Source organism: Canis lupus, chromosome 12 (genome assembly GCF_011100685.1).
Source record: "Canis lupus familiaris isolate Mischka breed German Shepherd chromosome 12, alternate assembly UU_Cfam_GSD_1.0, whole genome shotgun sequence".
In the NCBI taxonomy this organism is placed as follows: domain Eukaryota; kingdom Metazoa; phylum Chordata; class Mammalia; order Carnivora; family Canidae; genus Canis; species Canis lupus.
The window spans coordinates 43,875,363-43,892,111 of record NC_049233.1 but is presented as its reverse complement, the minus strand read 5'-3'; the positions used below and the strand labels follow the sequence as shown (position 1 = coordinate 43,892,111).

Genomic DNA, 16,749 nt, shown 5'->3' with positions numbered 1-16,749 from the left:
AAATGAGAAGAATACTTAAATGTTACACAATGACACAGATGTAAGGTAGTAGGAAGTGGGGCTGTATTACAATGAACTAACAAGGGAGTGGACATTTTCTGTTCTTAGTTCTTACCTACAAGGAAAATAAAACTCGGATGATTCTTGGCCAGAGGGAACCTCACTGAACTTCAAATTACCTATCCTAGAATTCTACTCATGGGCCCAGCTGAAGCCTCCTCGAATTCATGTTGTCTTCCCTAAATCCTATAGTTGATCTCTTTTGAACCTTTGATTTTCCTTTTAACCAGAACCTCTAAATTTTTGCTTGTATCCTTTATCTTCTCAGTGAGACTGTAAGCATTTTAAACACCAGATCCATGTGTCCTATTACTGCCAAATTCTTCAAGCATCCTCAGACTCCAGTTACATTATTAAGAATGAGTAATTTGTAATAAATTATCTTTGAGGAACCCATCAGGACTAAAGGGCTCTGGATCTCAAATACTGCATAGTGCCATATATGCAATAAATCCTAAAAGAACCACATTTTACTGTATCTCTTAGGGAAAATAAAAATGCGCTTGGTTGACCTGGTTACAGTGAATTTATAATCAAAGAAAGACTAATTGTTTTCACTAATTACCTGTTTATATATTTTCTATAATAAAAATACCTAGGGTATTGAATACATACAAATGCTATCTTGCTAGTTTTATAAAATTACAACTCTTTTATTTGATCAATTCAATCATTTTATTTGTAAATATATTGTTCACTTCATTGACTTGGTTATGACAGTGGTGCTCTTGGGACCCGGTATATATATAGTACTTAAAATGGTGGGCCCTGCGGTTCATTCCAGACCCTACCACTCATTAACAGTATGCACTCAGCTATGGCCCTTAATCTCTCTGAGCTTCAATTTCTTCATCTGTAAAATGGGTAATAACTACCTTCCTTGTTGGGTTATTGAGAGAATTAAATGACAACATCCATATAAAGAGTGGAGCACAGCGCCTGGCACCCACGAAGTGCTGGATGTAGTGATTAGTCACTGTAATGAGGTTTTCTGTGGTTTAACAGTGCCACAAGATAAAATTTGCAGTTTTCACAGGCTAATTTTATGGGTGGTATTTCTGTTAACTTTTAAAACCATTTACACCCACTGTTTTATGTGTTATTTTGATCATGAAATAGTAGGTTCTTTTCATAGTTATGTAGAATTGAATTGGTAACATCCTTGTGTTCTACTACTTATAATTTCATAGTGACAAGGCTGGTTCAGTGTGGAACAAAATATCTGTTACTTTTTTTTTATTATATGATACAGGATGCTGTATCACAAAATGAATCCAGGATGCCTCTCTCTAAATCTTTAAGAATCAAATCAGAGTTAACTACCAGGTAGAGAAAAGTTGTGAAATTAAAACAGATATACAATATTCTCCAGGGAACAATTCTAAAATAAACTTTTGTAAATGATAAAGTATCTTGTGTAGCATTTTAGTACCTGTGGCTGGCTATTCCTAGATTTTACTTAGAAAATATTATAAACGTGTAGCCTGACCACATTGTGTCCTAAACACTGAAGGCAAACCGTACTGTGGGGATTTCATTTTAACCACAGAGAAATTGTAACAAGTCCAAAACCACAAGACCCGAGTAAGTAGTAGATCCGGAAATAGAACTGAGAAGGCTCTGATTCGTCCTCATATACTGAAACCACACAGTTCTGCTGCTTCTGAACATAATGACAGATCGTCTAATGCTGCTAGACCATCATCAGTACATGACACATCAGGAGCAAACTGTATGAGGGTGCTGTCTGAAAGCACACAGCCTTTACTCTCTAAAGGCCTGTATGGAAACCAGAGAAGTAGGAAAGGAGCCATTCCAAGCACCAGATGATTGTGTTTGGGGTGATCGGTTGCTACCACAGATTCTCCTTCTTTGCTAAGGTTGTAAAGAAAAGTAGTAATTTATAACTATAGAAATGCTTTTACTCATTCTTAAAAACATTTTAGTAATTTTTAATAAGGCTAGCTAAAGAGTTTGCTAGAATGGCATCATATATATAAGGAGCATAAAGATTTTATGTTCCATTCAAGATTTGAACCCAATCCCACATTTTACTTTAAAAGTTTTGCAACATTGCCGTTAGTTGATTTCCAAACCCTGAAATAGTGGTTTTGAAGGATTAGTTCTGCTTTATTGTTGGTGTTTGAGGAAAATTTTCTCAACCTCCTCACTCTGTTAGGCCTATGCCTCTTTACTATTTTATGGGTTAAAAATTCCCTGTTATTTTTTACTGTTAAATTTTATCATAGACTTTTAGTGAGATTATTTTCTTTATTTCTGAAATATACATTTTTAAGATTCCTTTAGTTGAAGTCTTTCGATTTTTATTTATCTGCAGATGTCTTTGTTTCAACTCTACTTATAAAAAACATTATTTTCATTCATTTTTTTAAAAGAAGTATAGTTGCATTACAACCTTGCTTTCGAAGAGTAGCTTTGGTAGACATACTATCCTAGGACGACAGTTATTTTCTGTTTGACCTTTAAAGCACTGTCTATGGCTTCTATTGTTGGTATTAGGTGAAAAATACTTCATGATTATAGGGCAGTCGTGTGTCAGTCTTTGCACACTGAGAGCTTATACATATCACTTAATTCTGATAACAAATTTATGATAATATGCCGTTATTATTCTCACTTATTCTAGTGTAGATATAGAATCACATGACAGTTAAGAATACAGAATAAGTGAGGAGGACAAGATTACACCCCAGGAACTCTGAATCTAAAGTCTGCATTTTAAACCACTGCCACATGGGGCAGCCCTGGTGGTGCAGCGGTTGGGCGCCGCCTGAAGCCTGGGGTGTGATCCTGGGGACCCAGGATCGAGTCCCACGTCGGGCTCCCTGCATGGAGCCTGCTTCTTCCTCTGCCTGTGTCTCTGTCACTCTCTCTGTGTGTCTATGAATAAATAAATAAAATCTTTAAAAAAAAATAAACCACTGCCACCGCCAAGCAAATACATAAAGAGAAAGATGAGAGATAAATATTACTAAATGTTAAAGGTATTTAAAAACCATAGTAATTAAAACAGAAGCTTTTTTTTTTCTGGATAAAGATATTAATACACTAATCATTACTATTGGACTGTTATTACCAGGAAGTATCAACATGGTGTGCCTGTTTTCTCATATGTAAGATAAGAGTAATAATACTGCCAGCATCATAGAGTGGTTGTAAAGAATAAGCAAGTGTATACAGACACATACATACTACTTAGAAAGTGAAAAAAAAATTTTGTTGCTTCTAGCACAAAGAAAAAAGCACAGAAAGCAAATCTACTATATAACATAATATAGTATCTGATTACAGTTGATGAGAGGAAATGATGGACTATTAAATAAATAATGCTGGCATAGTTGGATGATTTGTCTTTTTCTTAAAATTCTGTCCCCTAGACTTCTGGGGTGTCATACTTTTATGTGCCTTCTCCTAAACATGTGATCATTTCTTCTTTCTCCTTTGTAGCATCCTTAGCACTTAAACATTGATGTTTCCTACTACTCTCTCCTTGACTACTGTGTATGGGTGTGTGCATCCTAGTAGAATTTTAATTACGCTCATGATTTTAATTACAGTTATTTATATGGACTCTCAAATATATAAAACAGAAATTTTGATTATCTTTTTTTAAAATAAAATAAAAATAAATAAAATAATAAAATAATAAATAGATAACAGATTATTTCCTAAATCGATGCTCTCACCAGAAGAAATTTTTGATTAATATTTAAATAAATGTTTGTGGAGAAGACTGTAAGAAGCATACCATCAAGGGCAGCAACTATAAATAAAAAATTTTAAAAATTTAAAATTCTTTTTATAAAAACAAGCAGGAATACTGTAAATGATTAATGGCACAGTATGTGCTAGAGTAGGAAAACCATATGCACATGTAGGAGACAAGTAGAGAAGTCAAGATTTAAAAGGATTGGGAAACATTAGGAGTAACCATTGGGTGTGATGGAAATGGAAGCTGATGAAGAAAAAATGAGAAGAATCACATATAGAGCAGCAGTGGGAGTCTAGCCTAGGTTGGAGACCATAAATCTGTAGTGGCAAGGATGTTCATGGCGATATGGCTTTCTCTGGCAACTCTTAAAATCTTGGGTTATTGGGGATCCCTGATGGCTCAGCGGTTTAGCTCCTGCCTTTGGCCCAGGGCGTGATCCTGGAGACTTGGGATTGAGTCCCACATCAGGCTCCCTGCATGGAGCCTGCTTCTCCCTCTGCCTATGTCTCTGCCTCTCTCTCTCTCTCTCTCTCTGTGTGTGTCTCTCATGAATAAATAAATAAAATCTTTTAAAAAATTTTAAAAAAATCTTGGGTTATCAATAATGTTAATTTCAGGCACCTGGGTGGCTCAGTGGTTGAGTGTCTGGCTTTGGCCCAGGTCATGATCACAGGGTTCTGGGATCAAATCTTGCATCAGGCTCCTTGTGGGGAGCCTGCTTCTCCCTCTGACTGTCTCTTGCCTCTCTCTCTGTGTCTCTCATGAATAAATAAATAAAATCTTAAAAAAAATGTTAATTTCTTTTGCCTTGGATAGGTTAGGTAGGTGGATGATCATACAAATAAAGGGTGAGACAAGCTGCTCATATCAGAAGTAAATATCTGTCCAATATACTTCAAAGCTCAAAGCCCTTCAGTGTTTGGCCATTGCTGTAGAGTAAAAACCAGAACCCAGAATTTTAATGGTTCTCATATAAAATTCTGACCTTATCTTTTAGTATACCCTTACATGTATCACCACATGATAGCCAAATAGGGCTTCTTGCTATTTTTTAAAGACTGTTTTCTTTCTCAATTTTCACCTCAATTATGTTGCTTCTAGTTTTTACCTAGCGTGTAAAAACCTACATCTCTATTTTTTAAATCATAGCCATTCTTTAAAACTCAGTTCATTTATTGCTTGGTCTGTGTCACAGCCAGAAGTGTTATCTGTCCTCTCAACATCTATAATTCCTTGTTTATACCACTTTTATGTTACTTTTCGTTTATTTCAAAGTACTTTTGTTTCTAATAAATTTTAAATTCTTTCATGGTAGGGACCATATTTTTGTAATTTTTATATTATTTCACAGTGCCAACACAATACTTTTTCTGTAGTAAGTATACAATGAATATTTGCTGAACAGACATTGTATTACATATTTATAGTAAGTAGCAAGATAGAATTTTTTTTTTGAGCTTTATTTTGATATGTTATTTCAAGAACCTCTTCTCATGTGAATGTTTTGTCCCATAGGTATGGGATGAATTGCCTTATTCAGTTTGAAGATTTTGCCAATATAAATGCCTTTCGTCTCCTCAAGAAATACCAAAACCGATATTGTACGTTCAATGATGATATTCAAGGTAAGCTGGAAAGGGGAGTGAAGATAAGGACAGGAGGGCCCAGAGACTCCCATGAAGTTAAAGAATAAGCATAATGGGGACAATTGAATCAACTGGGAGGGTGGGAAATTGTAGACCCTGAGTGAAGGTATTCTTTTTTCTTTTTTCTTTTTTTTACAATTTTATTTATTTATGAGAGACACAGAGAGAAAGAGAGAGAGGCAGAGACACAGGCAGAGGGAGAAGCAGGCTCCATGCAGGGAGCCTGACGTGGGACTTGATCCAAGGTCTCCAGGATCAAGCCCTGAGCTGAAGGCAGCGCCAAGCCGCTGAGCCACCTGGGCTGCCTGAGTGAGGTATTCTAATGTAGTATTACCACAAAGGAGTAAATCTGAGTGATAGTAAGCACCATCTCATGGAACTTTGGAGGAAGACAGCCAAAGTGAAATGAGATGAGTGCCATTGGAAATGAGGTGGTCAAAGAAAAGTTTAAAAGAGGTGGTCAAAGAAAAGTTTAAATGAGGATGATGTTTCTCTATTCATAGAGTTTGTATTAAGGACAAATAATCATTTGTGAAAGTACCCTGTGAAATAAAATGTACTTCACAGGTATAATTTTTAAAATTCACTATGCTTTAAATTTATAGTGTGACATACCTATATAGATATAATGTGTTTAAAAATAATGAGTCTCTGTATCTTTTGGGGCACACTAAATTAATTGGTCAAATCTTTCTTTTCCCCAAATCCTTTGTGATGTTATCACATTATTACTTTAGTGCCATTTTCATGACAAAGATGCTTTACATTATTTCAACTTTGTTTTCTTTCCATGTTATTAAATTTCTTTTTGAGTATTTATTCATGAGAAGTGAGTATTTGGAAGATTTCAGAAGGGTAGTAAGAGTCTAATTTTACAGAGCTATAGACCTTGCTAGAAGATACATGTATAATGATAGCATGCCTTCAGTGCTACAAAGATTTTGTAGACCGGTGTCTGAGTCATTTACCAGTTCATTTTGCAGTGGTCTCTAAAATACTCTATATTAGGGGCACCTGGCTGGGTCAGTTGGTGTAGAGTTTGGTGTAGAGCATACAACTCTTGATCTCGGAGTTCGGAGTTTGAGCCCTATGTTGGGTGTAGAAATTACTTAAAAATAAATAAATAGCCACATAAACTATTGAGCAAACTGTCCTTTCTTTAATACTCTTATCTTTCAATTTTGGGGGCCCCACAGAAATGTCCATATAGAAGTTAAAGACCAATATTACATACTTTTGAGCCATTGTGCAGAATTGATAGGCATCAGAGTTCGGTTTAAGATAAAAAGAATGCTAAATCCAAATCAAACAAAATGAGTATTTTGTAATTAGGATCAGAGCTCCTGTCAATGAGGAATAGGAATTTAGAGGTCAAGGTCTGGGCTGCATGAGAATTAAAGTCAGGAGCACAGGAAATCTGAGGCAGATGCTAAGCCAAGGCCAAATAGCACTGCATGTGGAGTCGTTCTGTAGGATTCACCACAGAATATTCCCCCTTCTACCCAGCGGGTCACCAATGTGGAGGCATTAATTATTTAATTTTTCACCCCAGCTAATCTGTCCTAAAATATAATCTGCGTAGTTACCTATTTACACATAGGAATTTTAGAGCATTTCTGACTTAGCCAACAAAAAGACAGATTTGAGAAAAATGGGCCCAGTCTCTGGCTAGAGAGAACTTTTGGCAAGTTATTGGGGTTCTGATTAGAAATGACCAAACCATTCTGTACATTTCTCCATACCAAAATAGTGTCTTTAATGATACTTTTTCCCCATGTGTTTCTATTTTACCTTTCTAACCTTATGTTTTTACCATTTTGCCCACAATGTAATACTTTCCCCACTGTGGGCATAAAAATTGCATTTCAATGCCAAGGAAAATAATTATGTAGCTATTTAGCTATTACAGCCACACCATGTAAATAAATGTTTCACACCAAACTCTTGGGAGAACATTTTTCTTTTCTTTTTTTAACAGATGCGTTAAAGATGGTTTATAAAAAGTATTTGATTTTAAAAATACTTAAAATTCTATATTAGTGACCTAAAATAATTTTAAATGATAGACAATTTGGTTTTGGATAGAGATTTGGACTTTAATGCAGTCTAACTATAAATTATTTTTAGCTGAAAAAGTGCTGGCTAAATCTATAAATAATTGGACATTTAATAATATAATCTACAGACCATCAGAATTCAGCAAATTCAGATCAAAATAATAAGGTCTCATCCTCTGATCATTTAAAATCAATTATAAAAAGAGGTGGTTGTTCTCATAATGGCCTCCTTGGAATGGCTGCTCTCTAACATGACATTGTAATTATTTACATAGGAGGTTTAGCCATAATGAACTAGTCTGGTTGTTAGGATTTTTTAAAAATTAGGTAAATATAGCTTGATCTTATACTAAATGCTTTGATAATTGAAAAGATCAAAATCAAATTTGATAGAAGATATTTTTCACAAAAGAAGGAGCTCTCTGGCCGGGATGCAGTCTAGCTCCATGGAGAAATCCAACAGCTCCATGACTGTTAACATTAAAAAGATGAAAGCAGAGATTCCTAAGATAAGAGCTTTTTTACTCCCATTGCTTTCCATACACAGCTTTAGATAATATGGTCCTATGAGGTAAATCTTTATAATAAGACATGGAATAAAAGCAGCAGGCCTGGAGAAAAGAATCTGACCAACAAGCCGGTATTCACAGTACAGCATGAGAATATTGAACTAAGTATTGGCTCCTGCTTGGATGAGGGTCAGCATGCCAGCTGTGCATCCGGCACCATGAGCATTATTCCAAGCAGCACCATGCTATGGTCAGTGCTTCTTTTTCACCCTGTGTGCTACCCATGAGGAATCTGGACACTAAGGGTATGCTCGGTAAGGACAGGCAGGTAGAAATAAAGATGCTCTTAGTGGATCTGATCTGTAAAAGGTATCCCCAGAAGAAGCCCAATATAATCACTCATAGAGTCACATATCACAGTCCTGGTAGGGCAGTCTTCACTACCTGGATTAGCTTTGCTGGGAAAACTTCTAAGCCAATAAGAAAAAGATTCTCCTAATGTCTTCCCTCGTAGTAAGTTGATTGTAAGTTTATTAACTTAATCCTATTTAGTCCTGGAGTTCCCAAATATACCACAATTAGTGTAACGCAACGTTGTAGGCAGTCCTCTTGTGCACAGCCAGCTCTCAGTAAAGACAACATTCCTATCGTCACAGTATTCTTTAGAAAGTGGTGAAATGGGGGAATCCCTGGGTGGCTTAGTGGTTTAGCGCCCGCCTTCAGCCCAGGGCATAATCCTGGAGACCCAGGATCATGCCCAGGGCATAATCCTGGAGACCCAGGATCGAGTCCCACATTGGGATCCCTGCATGGAGCCTGCTTCTCCCTCTGCCTGTGTCTCTGCCTCTCGCTGTGTGTCTCTCATGAATAAATAAATACAATCTTAAAAAAAAAAGAAAGTGGTGAAATTCATATGGGATTGTTGTATCTCTTGGTCAAAATATATTCATTGTTTTCAGAGTCACCACGCTAAGACCTACATCCTACTCCGTTTCTCATTTTGTGAGATTTTGTTTAGAGTTGACCTCTTCTTCCCACCTTCAGAACTACCTCAAATTGACCCTTTTTTTTTTGCCTCATTTATTGTCATCAAAAGTGTGTACTTCCATGCCTTCCTCAGAGCAATATGCTGCCTTTCTCCCATCTTCGAGAATATCATCAACATGGATAAACTTCTGTTTTGATGGTGTGTAGTTTTGAAGGTGTCACCCTGATGTTTTCCTGCTGCTGGAATTTTCACATATTCTTTCTTCTCAAGGGCTCTCTAGGGCCATATGTAGCCTAGGAGACCATGATTTTTCACTTCATTCAGCTCTTTTTGGAAAATTACAACTGTGTACCCCTGGAACATTGTTTCTTCATTCCATAGGCCAGCGTCTTTTCCCACTTCTCTATGGCCCTTTTCAGTTAGTAAAGAACCACAGTTTTTTAGTGAAGAAGCCCAGGCAGCTTTCTGCAACTATGGAGGACCCACTGCTTCCTCTGAGTTCTAGCTGCCCCTCTGCCTCATTAAGCTGCAACTTGATGGCATGTTCTGATATTTCTTTGTGTTCCACGGTACCCACTAGTAAACGAAGTGTTAGAAGCAACATCCAGAAACAGTTTTTTCTAATACCTTCATGATCCAATTTTCGAGGACAGGGCAAGGCTGTCCCAAGAGTTCTGCTAAACTGAGCTTGCATTTTAGAAAATTTAGCATATTTTCAGCTGGTACCAAATGCATACCTGGTGCCATACCCAGGAAATTCTGGAGCAAGGAGCAAGCAGCATGAGCAGGGCAGGAACAGGGCCAGTGAGTCCAGCATCAGTTATTTAACTTCTTTGGAACCTGGCCTATCCGCACCACATTTTGGGTCTGGCTCTTTGGCACTGAGAGCCAGACAGGAACAAACCTATATCCTATAGGATATATATCCTAGGATATATCCTAGGATATAGGATCCTATATCCCTTTCCAGGTGGCAGGTGGTGCAGCTGCCCCCCCAAGGCAAGGGATGGGGAAGGGATTGGGCTCAAGGAGGGTCCTGGCCACCCATTGCTATCTCTGGAATGCAATCTCTATTGCAATGTTGTTTTTAATAGCAAAAAATGAGAAGCCCTCTAAAATGTTATTAACATTGTATGGTAGTCACAAGATATTTTTAAGTGTCAGAAAGTATGTTAAAATAGTAGGCATGGCGTGAAATATTTTTTGCAAATTAAAATTTTCTTTAATTTGCATATATCAGATCTAGAAAACAGTTGTACGAGTATTCATCAGAATGTTGAAAATGATCCTACCGAGGCAGTAAGATTAGAAGTGATTTTTTTTAGTCTTTGTCAATCTGGATTTTAACTGTTTAATGCATTTGTTACAATGGGCATGTATTTATGAATACATTTTTTCAAGTGTAGAAAGATAGCACTTTTTACTGAGTTGTTGAGCCATAACACAAAATTACCTAAAGTATAGTCTTTAGTTATAATACCAAAAACCCAATGCTTCTATTAGTGTTCTTTTCAAAGTGGTATTGTCATTACTTTATATTGTAATTTGGCATTTGCTGTCATCTCTTAGAAGAGTCATTTTTCATGTTACCCTTAATACCAGTTATATGAAGGAATATTAGATATAACTGTATCATATAAGATAAATTAAATGGAAAAAAAAGGAAAATAGTATTCGGATGACACTCCTCTTATTTGTAGATTCTAAGTTAATTCTCAATTGATTTAACATTAATCCGAAGTACTTTATTTTATATCTAGATACCATAATTACATTCCCATGTATTTCTCTCTCTCTCTCTCTCTCTTTTTTTTTTTTTTTTTTTGGTTTTGTTTTTTGTTTTTAAGATTTATTTATTTGAGAGAGAAAGAGAGACACAAGTGGAAGGGGAGGGGCAGAGGGATGAGGGAGAAACAGACTCCACATTAATTGGGGAGCTTGACACACAGATTGATCCCAGGGCCTCTAATCATGACCAGAGCTGAAAACAGATGCTTAACCAACTGAGCCATCCAGGCTCCCCCAGATCTCCCCTGCATTTCTGCTAAGATGTCTTTATACTAGGAGACAAAAACTATTCAGACTATTTTGTTATATTAGAATTTATTTTATCAAATATTTCTTTTAAAAATCAATACATGAACTAGAATGCAGGAATATTTTGTCAGATATTCTTACTACAAAAGGATTTATTTATTTATCTATCTATTTATCTATCTATCTATTTATTTTTACAAAAGGATTTAATAGAAAAGAATTTTTTAAACATACTTGGCTTTCCTAATGGTGAAACCAGACCAGTTTGAAAAAGCTCATTAGAATTAGTGGGTAGCTTCTTTTCCTGTGACTTCAGCTTCTTTGTCTCTATTGCCATTAGGCTATATCATGTTTAAATCACTTTCTTTTTTTTTAAGATTTTATTTATTAATTTGAGAGAGAGAGAGAGAGAGAGCATGAGCAGAGTGAGGGGTAGAGGGAGAAGCAGACTCCCCACTGAGCAGGGAGCCTGATGTGGGGCTGGATCCCAGGACCCTGGGATCATGACCTGAGCTGAAGGCAGATGCTTAACCGACTGAGCCACCCAGACACCCAAAATTTAAGAAAATTTAGGTTTATTTAAGAATTTCTTTAATTCTTTAAAATAATTACCTTGACCCAACATTCTTTCCTCCAACAGTCCTTGTCATTCTTCCTATAAAAATAAAATATTTTTCTTGGCCCTGTTTCCCTCCTGCCCCCATCTCCATCTTCATCTCATTATTTTCTTATTTAAACTTTTCCAAGGAATACTCCACATCTGCTGTCTCTATTCTTCATCTTTTATTTATTCCTCAGCATGCTGCCCTTCAGCTTTGGCTCTAACATATATATAACCAAAATAGCTCTCTGAAAGGTCACCATGATGTAATAATCGTCAGATCCAGTAGTTATTATCATTGCCTTTCTTGATTAACCTTTCTACTGTTTATCACTACTTCTTCCTTTTGGTTCCATGGTACCATATGCTTTCTTGCTTCTTCTACCTCTTTGACCATTTTCTTACTTGGCCATCTTCCCCTATATCACATTCTTCTGCCCTTATTCCTTAAATGTTTATATTTATTTTGGGTTCTCTCCTTTAGCCACTCACTGAATAGTGTTGTCAATCCACATGACCTAAATACAACTACATGTTTTCAAATTCCAGATTTTTATCTCTGACCTAGATTTCTATGCTGAGTTCCAGACCTGTATATCTAACTACCTTCTTGACATTTCCCCCTAAGCAGCGCATGGACAGGAAGCACAAGCTCACAAGTTCAAAATTGAACTCATATTTTCCTTGCAAACTTATTCCTAGTCACCCAAACAAGAAAATGTATGATTATTCTGGACTTTTACTCACCCATTCTATGCATTTAATCATTAAGACCTGTTGATTTTTATCTCTTAATTATTTCCTCCCTTTCAACTTGCTTCTTTCTTGGATTGTTGCAATATCTTCTCTCCTCAATAATTGCAGTGGCCATCAGCCTCCAACTCTCAAATTATTCCCCCACTGCTCTCTGAATTTAGAATTTTTTAGCCATGTTACCTATAATTATAATTGTATAATTTTATAATTATATAGTTTATAATTTTAGTTTTATTTATGTATATGATATATGTATACATTATATATTTATATGTATATAAAACAATATATACAGTTATTATTAGTATGTAGTGGAAGAGCCTGCATGATCTTATCCAACACTAAAGCATCATATCATGCAGCATTCTAGTAAGTTGTGTTTGTTTCAGCAGTACTATACTACCTACAGTTTCACATGTGTTCTGTGTCCTCTCTCTTACATTTTGGAAGGCTTGGTAAACAAATGGAGCTTGTATTCTAGGTCTTTACTGTAAGATACTTGATTGAGCCATTTTCTTAAGGAAATCCTCCTTAGCAGTCTGGTTTTGTTTTTTCTCTTACACTGCTCAGATTCCACAGAAAAGATTTTTTCAGTCTCTCTCTTGATGTTAGCTTTCTGCTAGGATGAGCTTTTTGCCAGTATTCTTGGAGCCAAGTAGGGGAAGATTGGAAGTCTCTATATTGAGTATGTTAACTGGCATTTAACCTTGATTCCAGGTATAGCACCCTTGCAACCAATTATCCCTGATGCCTTACGGTTGTGCCTCATGTCTTACAATCCAGATATGGTCTCTAGAAAATAAACCTCTGGTTTTTTAAGTAAACCTCCAGAGTGTGGAGGGTCAGCTGTCTGCTAGAAGGTCAGGAAAATGGATCTAGGTTATAACTACTTCTTCACAGATTTTTGAGTAGCCTCATGTTTTACATCTCTTCTTAAATCCCCACTTTCAGAGGTATTTGGTGCCTCCTGTAGCCAGGCCTTTTGATAATTCTGCTTTCTCACTCCGATTGTTTCTTAGCATTTCCATGGCTGGCCAAAAACTCAGCCTTTTCGCATCCACTGTCTGTTGCTATCTGCCCATCTGCCTTCTAGCTTCTAGCAATTTTGTTGCTATCCTCTTGTGGTTCCTTGATCTTTTTTTTTTTTTTAATCTCCTTTCTGTTGTTTTAGTAGAGTTTACTGGGGAGAGGGAAAACTAAATTATGTGTTCAATCTCCCATTTTGACCAGTCCTCCCTGCTTCCGTGTCATGCTTGCCCTGTCAGAAATCCTGGACCTCTCACATTATTTCTTTAATACTATGCTTGAGTAGCACGTACTCCTAATGCTGTAGCCCTGCTCAAAAAAGTTACTCCTGCTCCCCTTGCTTCTGGTGCTGTCTGAACTACTTACTTAGTAGCACATGAGGAGTTTAACTTGATTACTTATCAGTCTCCTTTGCTAGTTATATATAGTAATTCTAATCAGATTTAACAAATTACTGTATTAGTAGAGGTCATTCTTTCATCAGTGTTAAATATTAAGTACTCTAAAAGTCCTAGTACAAAGATAAACTTCAGCCTGTCTTTGTCTGCTTTACTAAAAATTTAGTTTTCAATCTCAAAAATTATTTTGGAATAATTTGTTACAAAAACTCGGCATTTTTATGAGATATCATCCTGCCACATTTACTCCCTTGACTTTGATTTAAATCAAAGTCGTACCAGGAAGTAGGACTAGGACATATGCAAGAGTCATGCTCAATTAAAAAAATAAATAAATAAAAAACCCATACATGTAATTATTACAAAAAATAAATTTCAGCTAACATGTCAAAAAAAAGGAATCATGCTCAAATTAGCTTTTTGACAGTGCTAAAAATATCTTTTTTATTTTTATTCTATGAAGAGAAATTTAGATGTTTCATTATTGCCTCATGAGATGTTGTGGAATATATATTTAAATAGAAGGCACTAACATCTAATGTAAACAGAGATGTCTTTTACCTTACTTGAGATAATATGTACAAACTTAAAACATCTTGGCTTTTAATACAGAGTGATCCAGCATAACCATATAAAAATGTCACCACATTATAGTTTGGATCTTTTGAAAGATTTTATTCTACTATTCTTAAATGCCCAGTTCTATTTAAAGTCAAAACAATAATACAAATACAGTGATTGCTTCAAACTTTGATTCTTCAGCTGGTTAAATCTTGTGGTTCTGATAGAGGCTATAGAGACCCTAAAATGATGGAAGTCTCAGAGTTGGAAGGGAGCTTAGAGTCCCTCAAATCCAAGCTTCTGGTGAGTTTACTTCAAAAAGCCTGAGAATGAGATAACTTGAGCTAGTATTAGTGAATAGCTACTTGTGTAGTGACTGGATACCTATACCTCTCTAAAATTATTTTCTTCTATTTAATAGGTCCTGTAAGTACCATGGATGTAAGAGACAAACCATTCTGATCCTATTGTAATGTCTTTTCTACATAGATCAGCCATATTTTTACCTAGGCTTTTATTTTATTTTACTTATAGTTATTTTTTATTTGAATATAGTTAACATACAGTGTTATGTGTTAGGTGTACAATGTGGTGATTCAGCAACTATATTTGTTATGCTGTGTTCACTATAAGTGTAGCTATTGTCTCTCACCATACAACACTATTACAATACCATTGACTATATTTCCTCTACTATGCCTTTTATCCCTGTGACTTATTCATTCTATAACTGGAAGCCTGTATCTCCTACTCTCCTTCCCCCATTTTGCCCATCTTCCCTCTCTGGCAATCATCAGTCTGTTCATTCTCTGTATTTATAGATCTGATTCTGCTTTTTGTTTATTCATTTATTTTTTTATTTTTTTATTTTTTTTAAATTTTTATTTATTTATGATAGTCACAGAGAGAGAGTGAGAGAGATTGAGGCAGAGACACAGGCAGAGGGAGAAGCAGGCTCCATGCACCGGGAGCCCGACATGGGATTTGATCCTGGGTCTCCAGGATCACGCCCTGGGCCAAAGGCAGGTGCCAAACTGCTGCGCCACCCAGAGATCCCTCATTTATTTTTTTAAATTCCACACATAAGTATTTGTCTTTTTCTGTTTGGTCTTTCTTCACTCAGCTTAATATCCTCTAGGTCCATATAGGTTGTCACAAATGTCAAGGTCTCATTATATACCTGTGTGATACCATTGTGTGTGTTTGTGTGTGTGTGTACATAGACATCTTCTTTATCCGTTCATTTATCAGTGGATTCTTGGGTTGCTTCCATATCTTGGCTGTTATGAATAATGCTGCAATAAACATAGGGATGCATATATCCTTTGGAATTGGTGTTTTCATTTATTTGCAAATATATCTGATAAGAGGTTAATATCCAAAATATGTAAAGAACTTCTACAAATAATACTTATTTTGCATAACTTATACTTATTTGTGTAATAACTTATATAAAAACTAAATAATCTGGTTAAAAATAGGTAGAGGATCTGAATAGACATTTTTGCAAAGAAGACTTACAGATGGTCAACAGTGAAAAGATGTTCACCATCACTCATTATCAGGGAAATGCAAATCAAAGACACAATGAGATATAAGCTTATACCTGTCAGAATGGCCAAAATCAAAATGACAGGAAATAACAAGTATGTGAATGGCAAGTATGTGAAGAAGGAGGAACCCTTGTGCACTGTTGCTGGGAATGCAAATTGGTGCACCCATTGTGGAAAACGGTATGGAGAGTCTCCAAAAAACTAAAACCATAAATACCCTATAATTCAATAATTCCACTACTAACTATTTCCCCAAAGAAAACAGGCTTTCATTTTAAATGTTATATAGGAGAGTTGTCTCTACATAATGTATCACTTACCAGTTTATTATAATGATGCCTCAAAATTCAAGCATTTTATTTTCGTGATTTATGTTGTGTTTCTAAATAAAAAAACATGCAAGTGACACAGGTCTTCAATAATTATTGTTTATCGTGATCTTATTTATGACTACCAGATTCTACAAGAAAGAAACAACCAAAAGATTGAAAAGAACAAACATACTAATGGTGAAATGCTTCATTCATCCTTGGTACTTGGCATATATGACACTTCATCATTGTGTCATTCATCAGACCTAGTCTAAATCTATTTTTTTACACCAAATATGGATGTTTAAAGTTTAATTAAGCTTTGCTACCTAGGTGAGTGATCTAGGAACCATTATAGGTAAAGTGTTATGTAGAGGAGTGAAAGTAGATGACAGAGCTGGAAAATACTGCAAGAGGGTGCAAAGTTTTACTTCAGACCTGAGCCAATAAAGAATTTGAGCTATGAAATTATGTTTAAAAGCAAGACAACTGTTCTGTGATCTGTGAAAGCTT

At 35.9% G+C, this 16,749-nt stretch overlaps 1 protein-coding gene across 3 annotated transcripts in view; it reads left to right on the top strand.

The window, feature by feature from the left end:
- ME1 (malic enzyme 1) overlaps window positions 1-16,749 on the top strand; it is a 196,163-nt gene that overhangs the window by 144,110 nt on the left and 35,304 nt on the right. For all 3 annotated transcript variants that reach the window (XM_038554631.1, XM_038554633.1, XM_038554632.1), the window contains exon 7: window positions 5,309-5,418. In XM_038554631.1, the coding sequence (XP_038410559.1) occupies window positions 5,309-5,418 (110 nt within the window). The remainder of the gene's footprint in view (window positions 1-5,308; window positions 5,419-16,749) is intronic.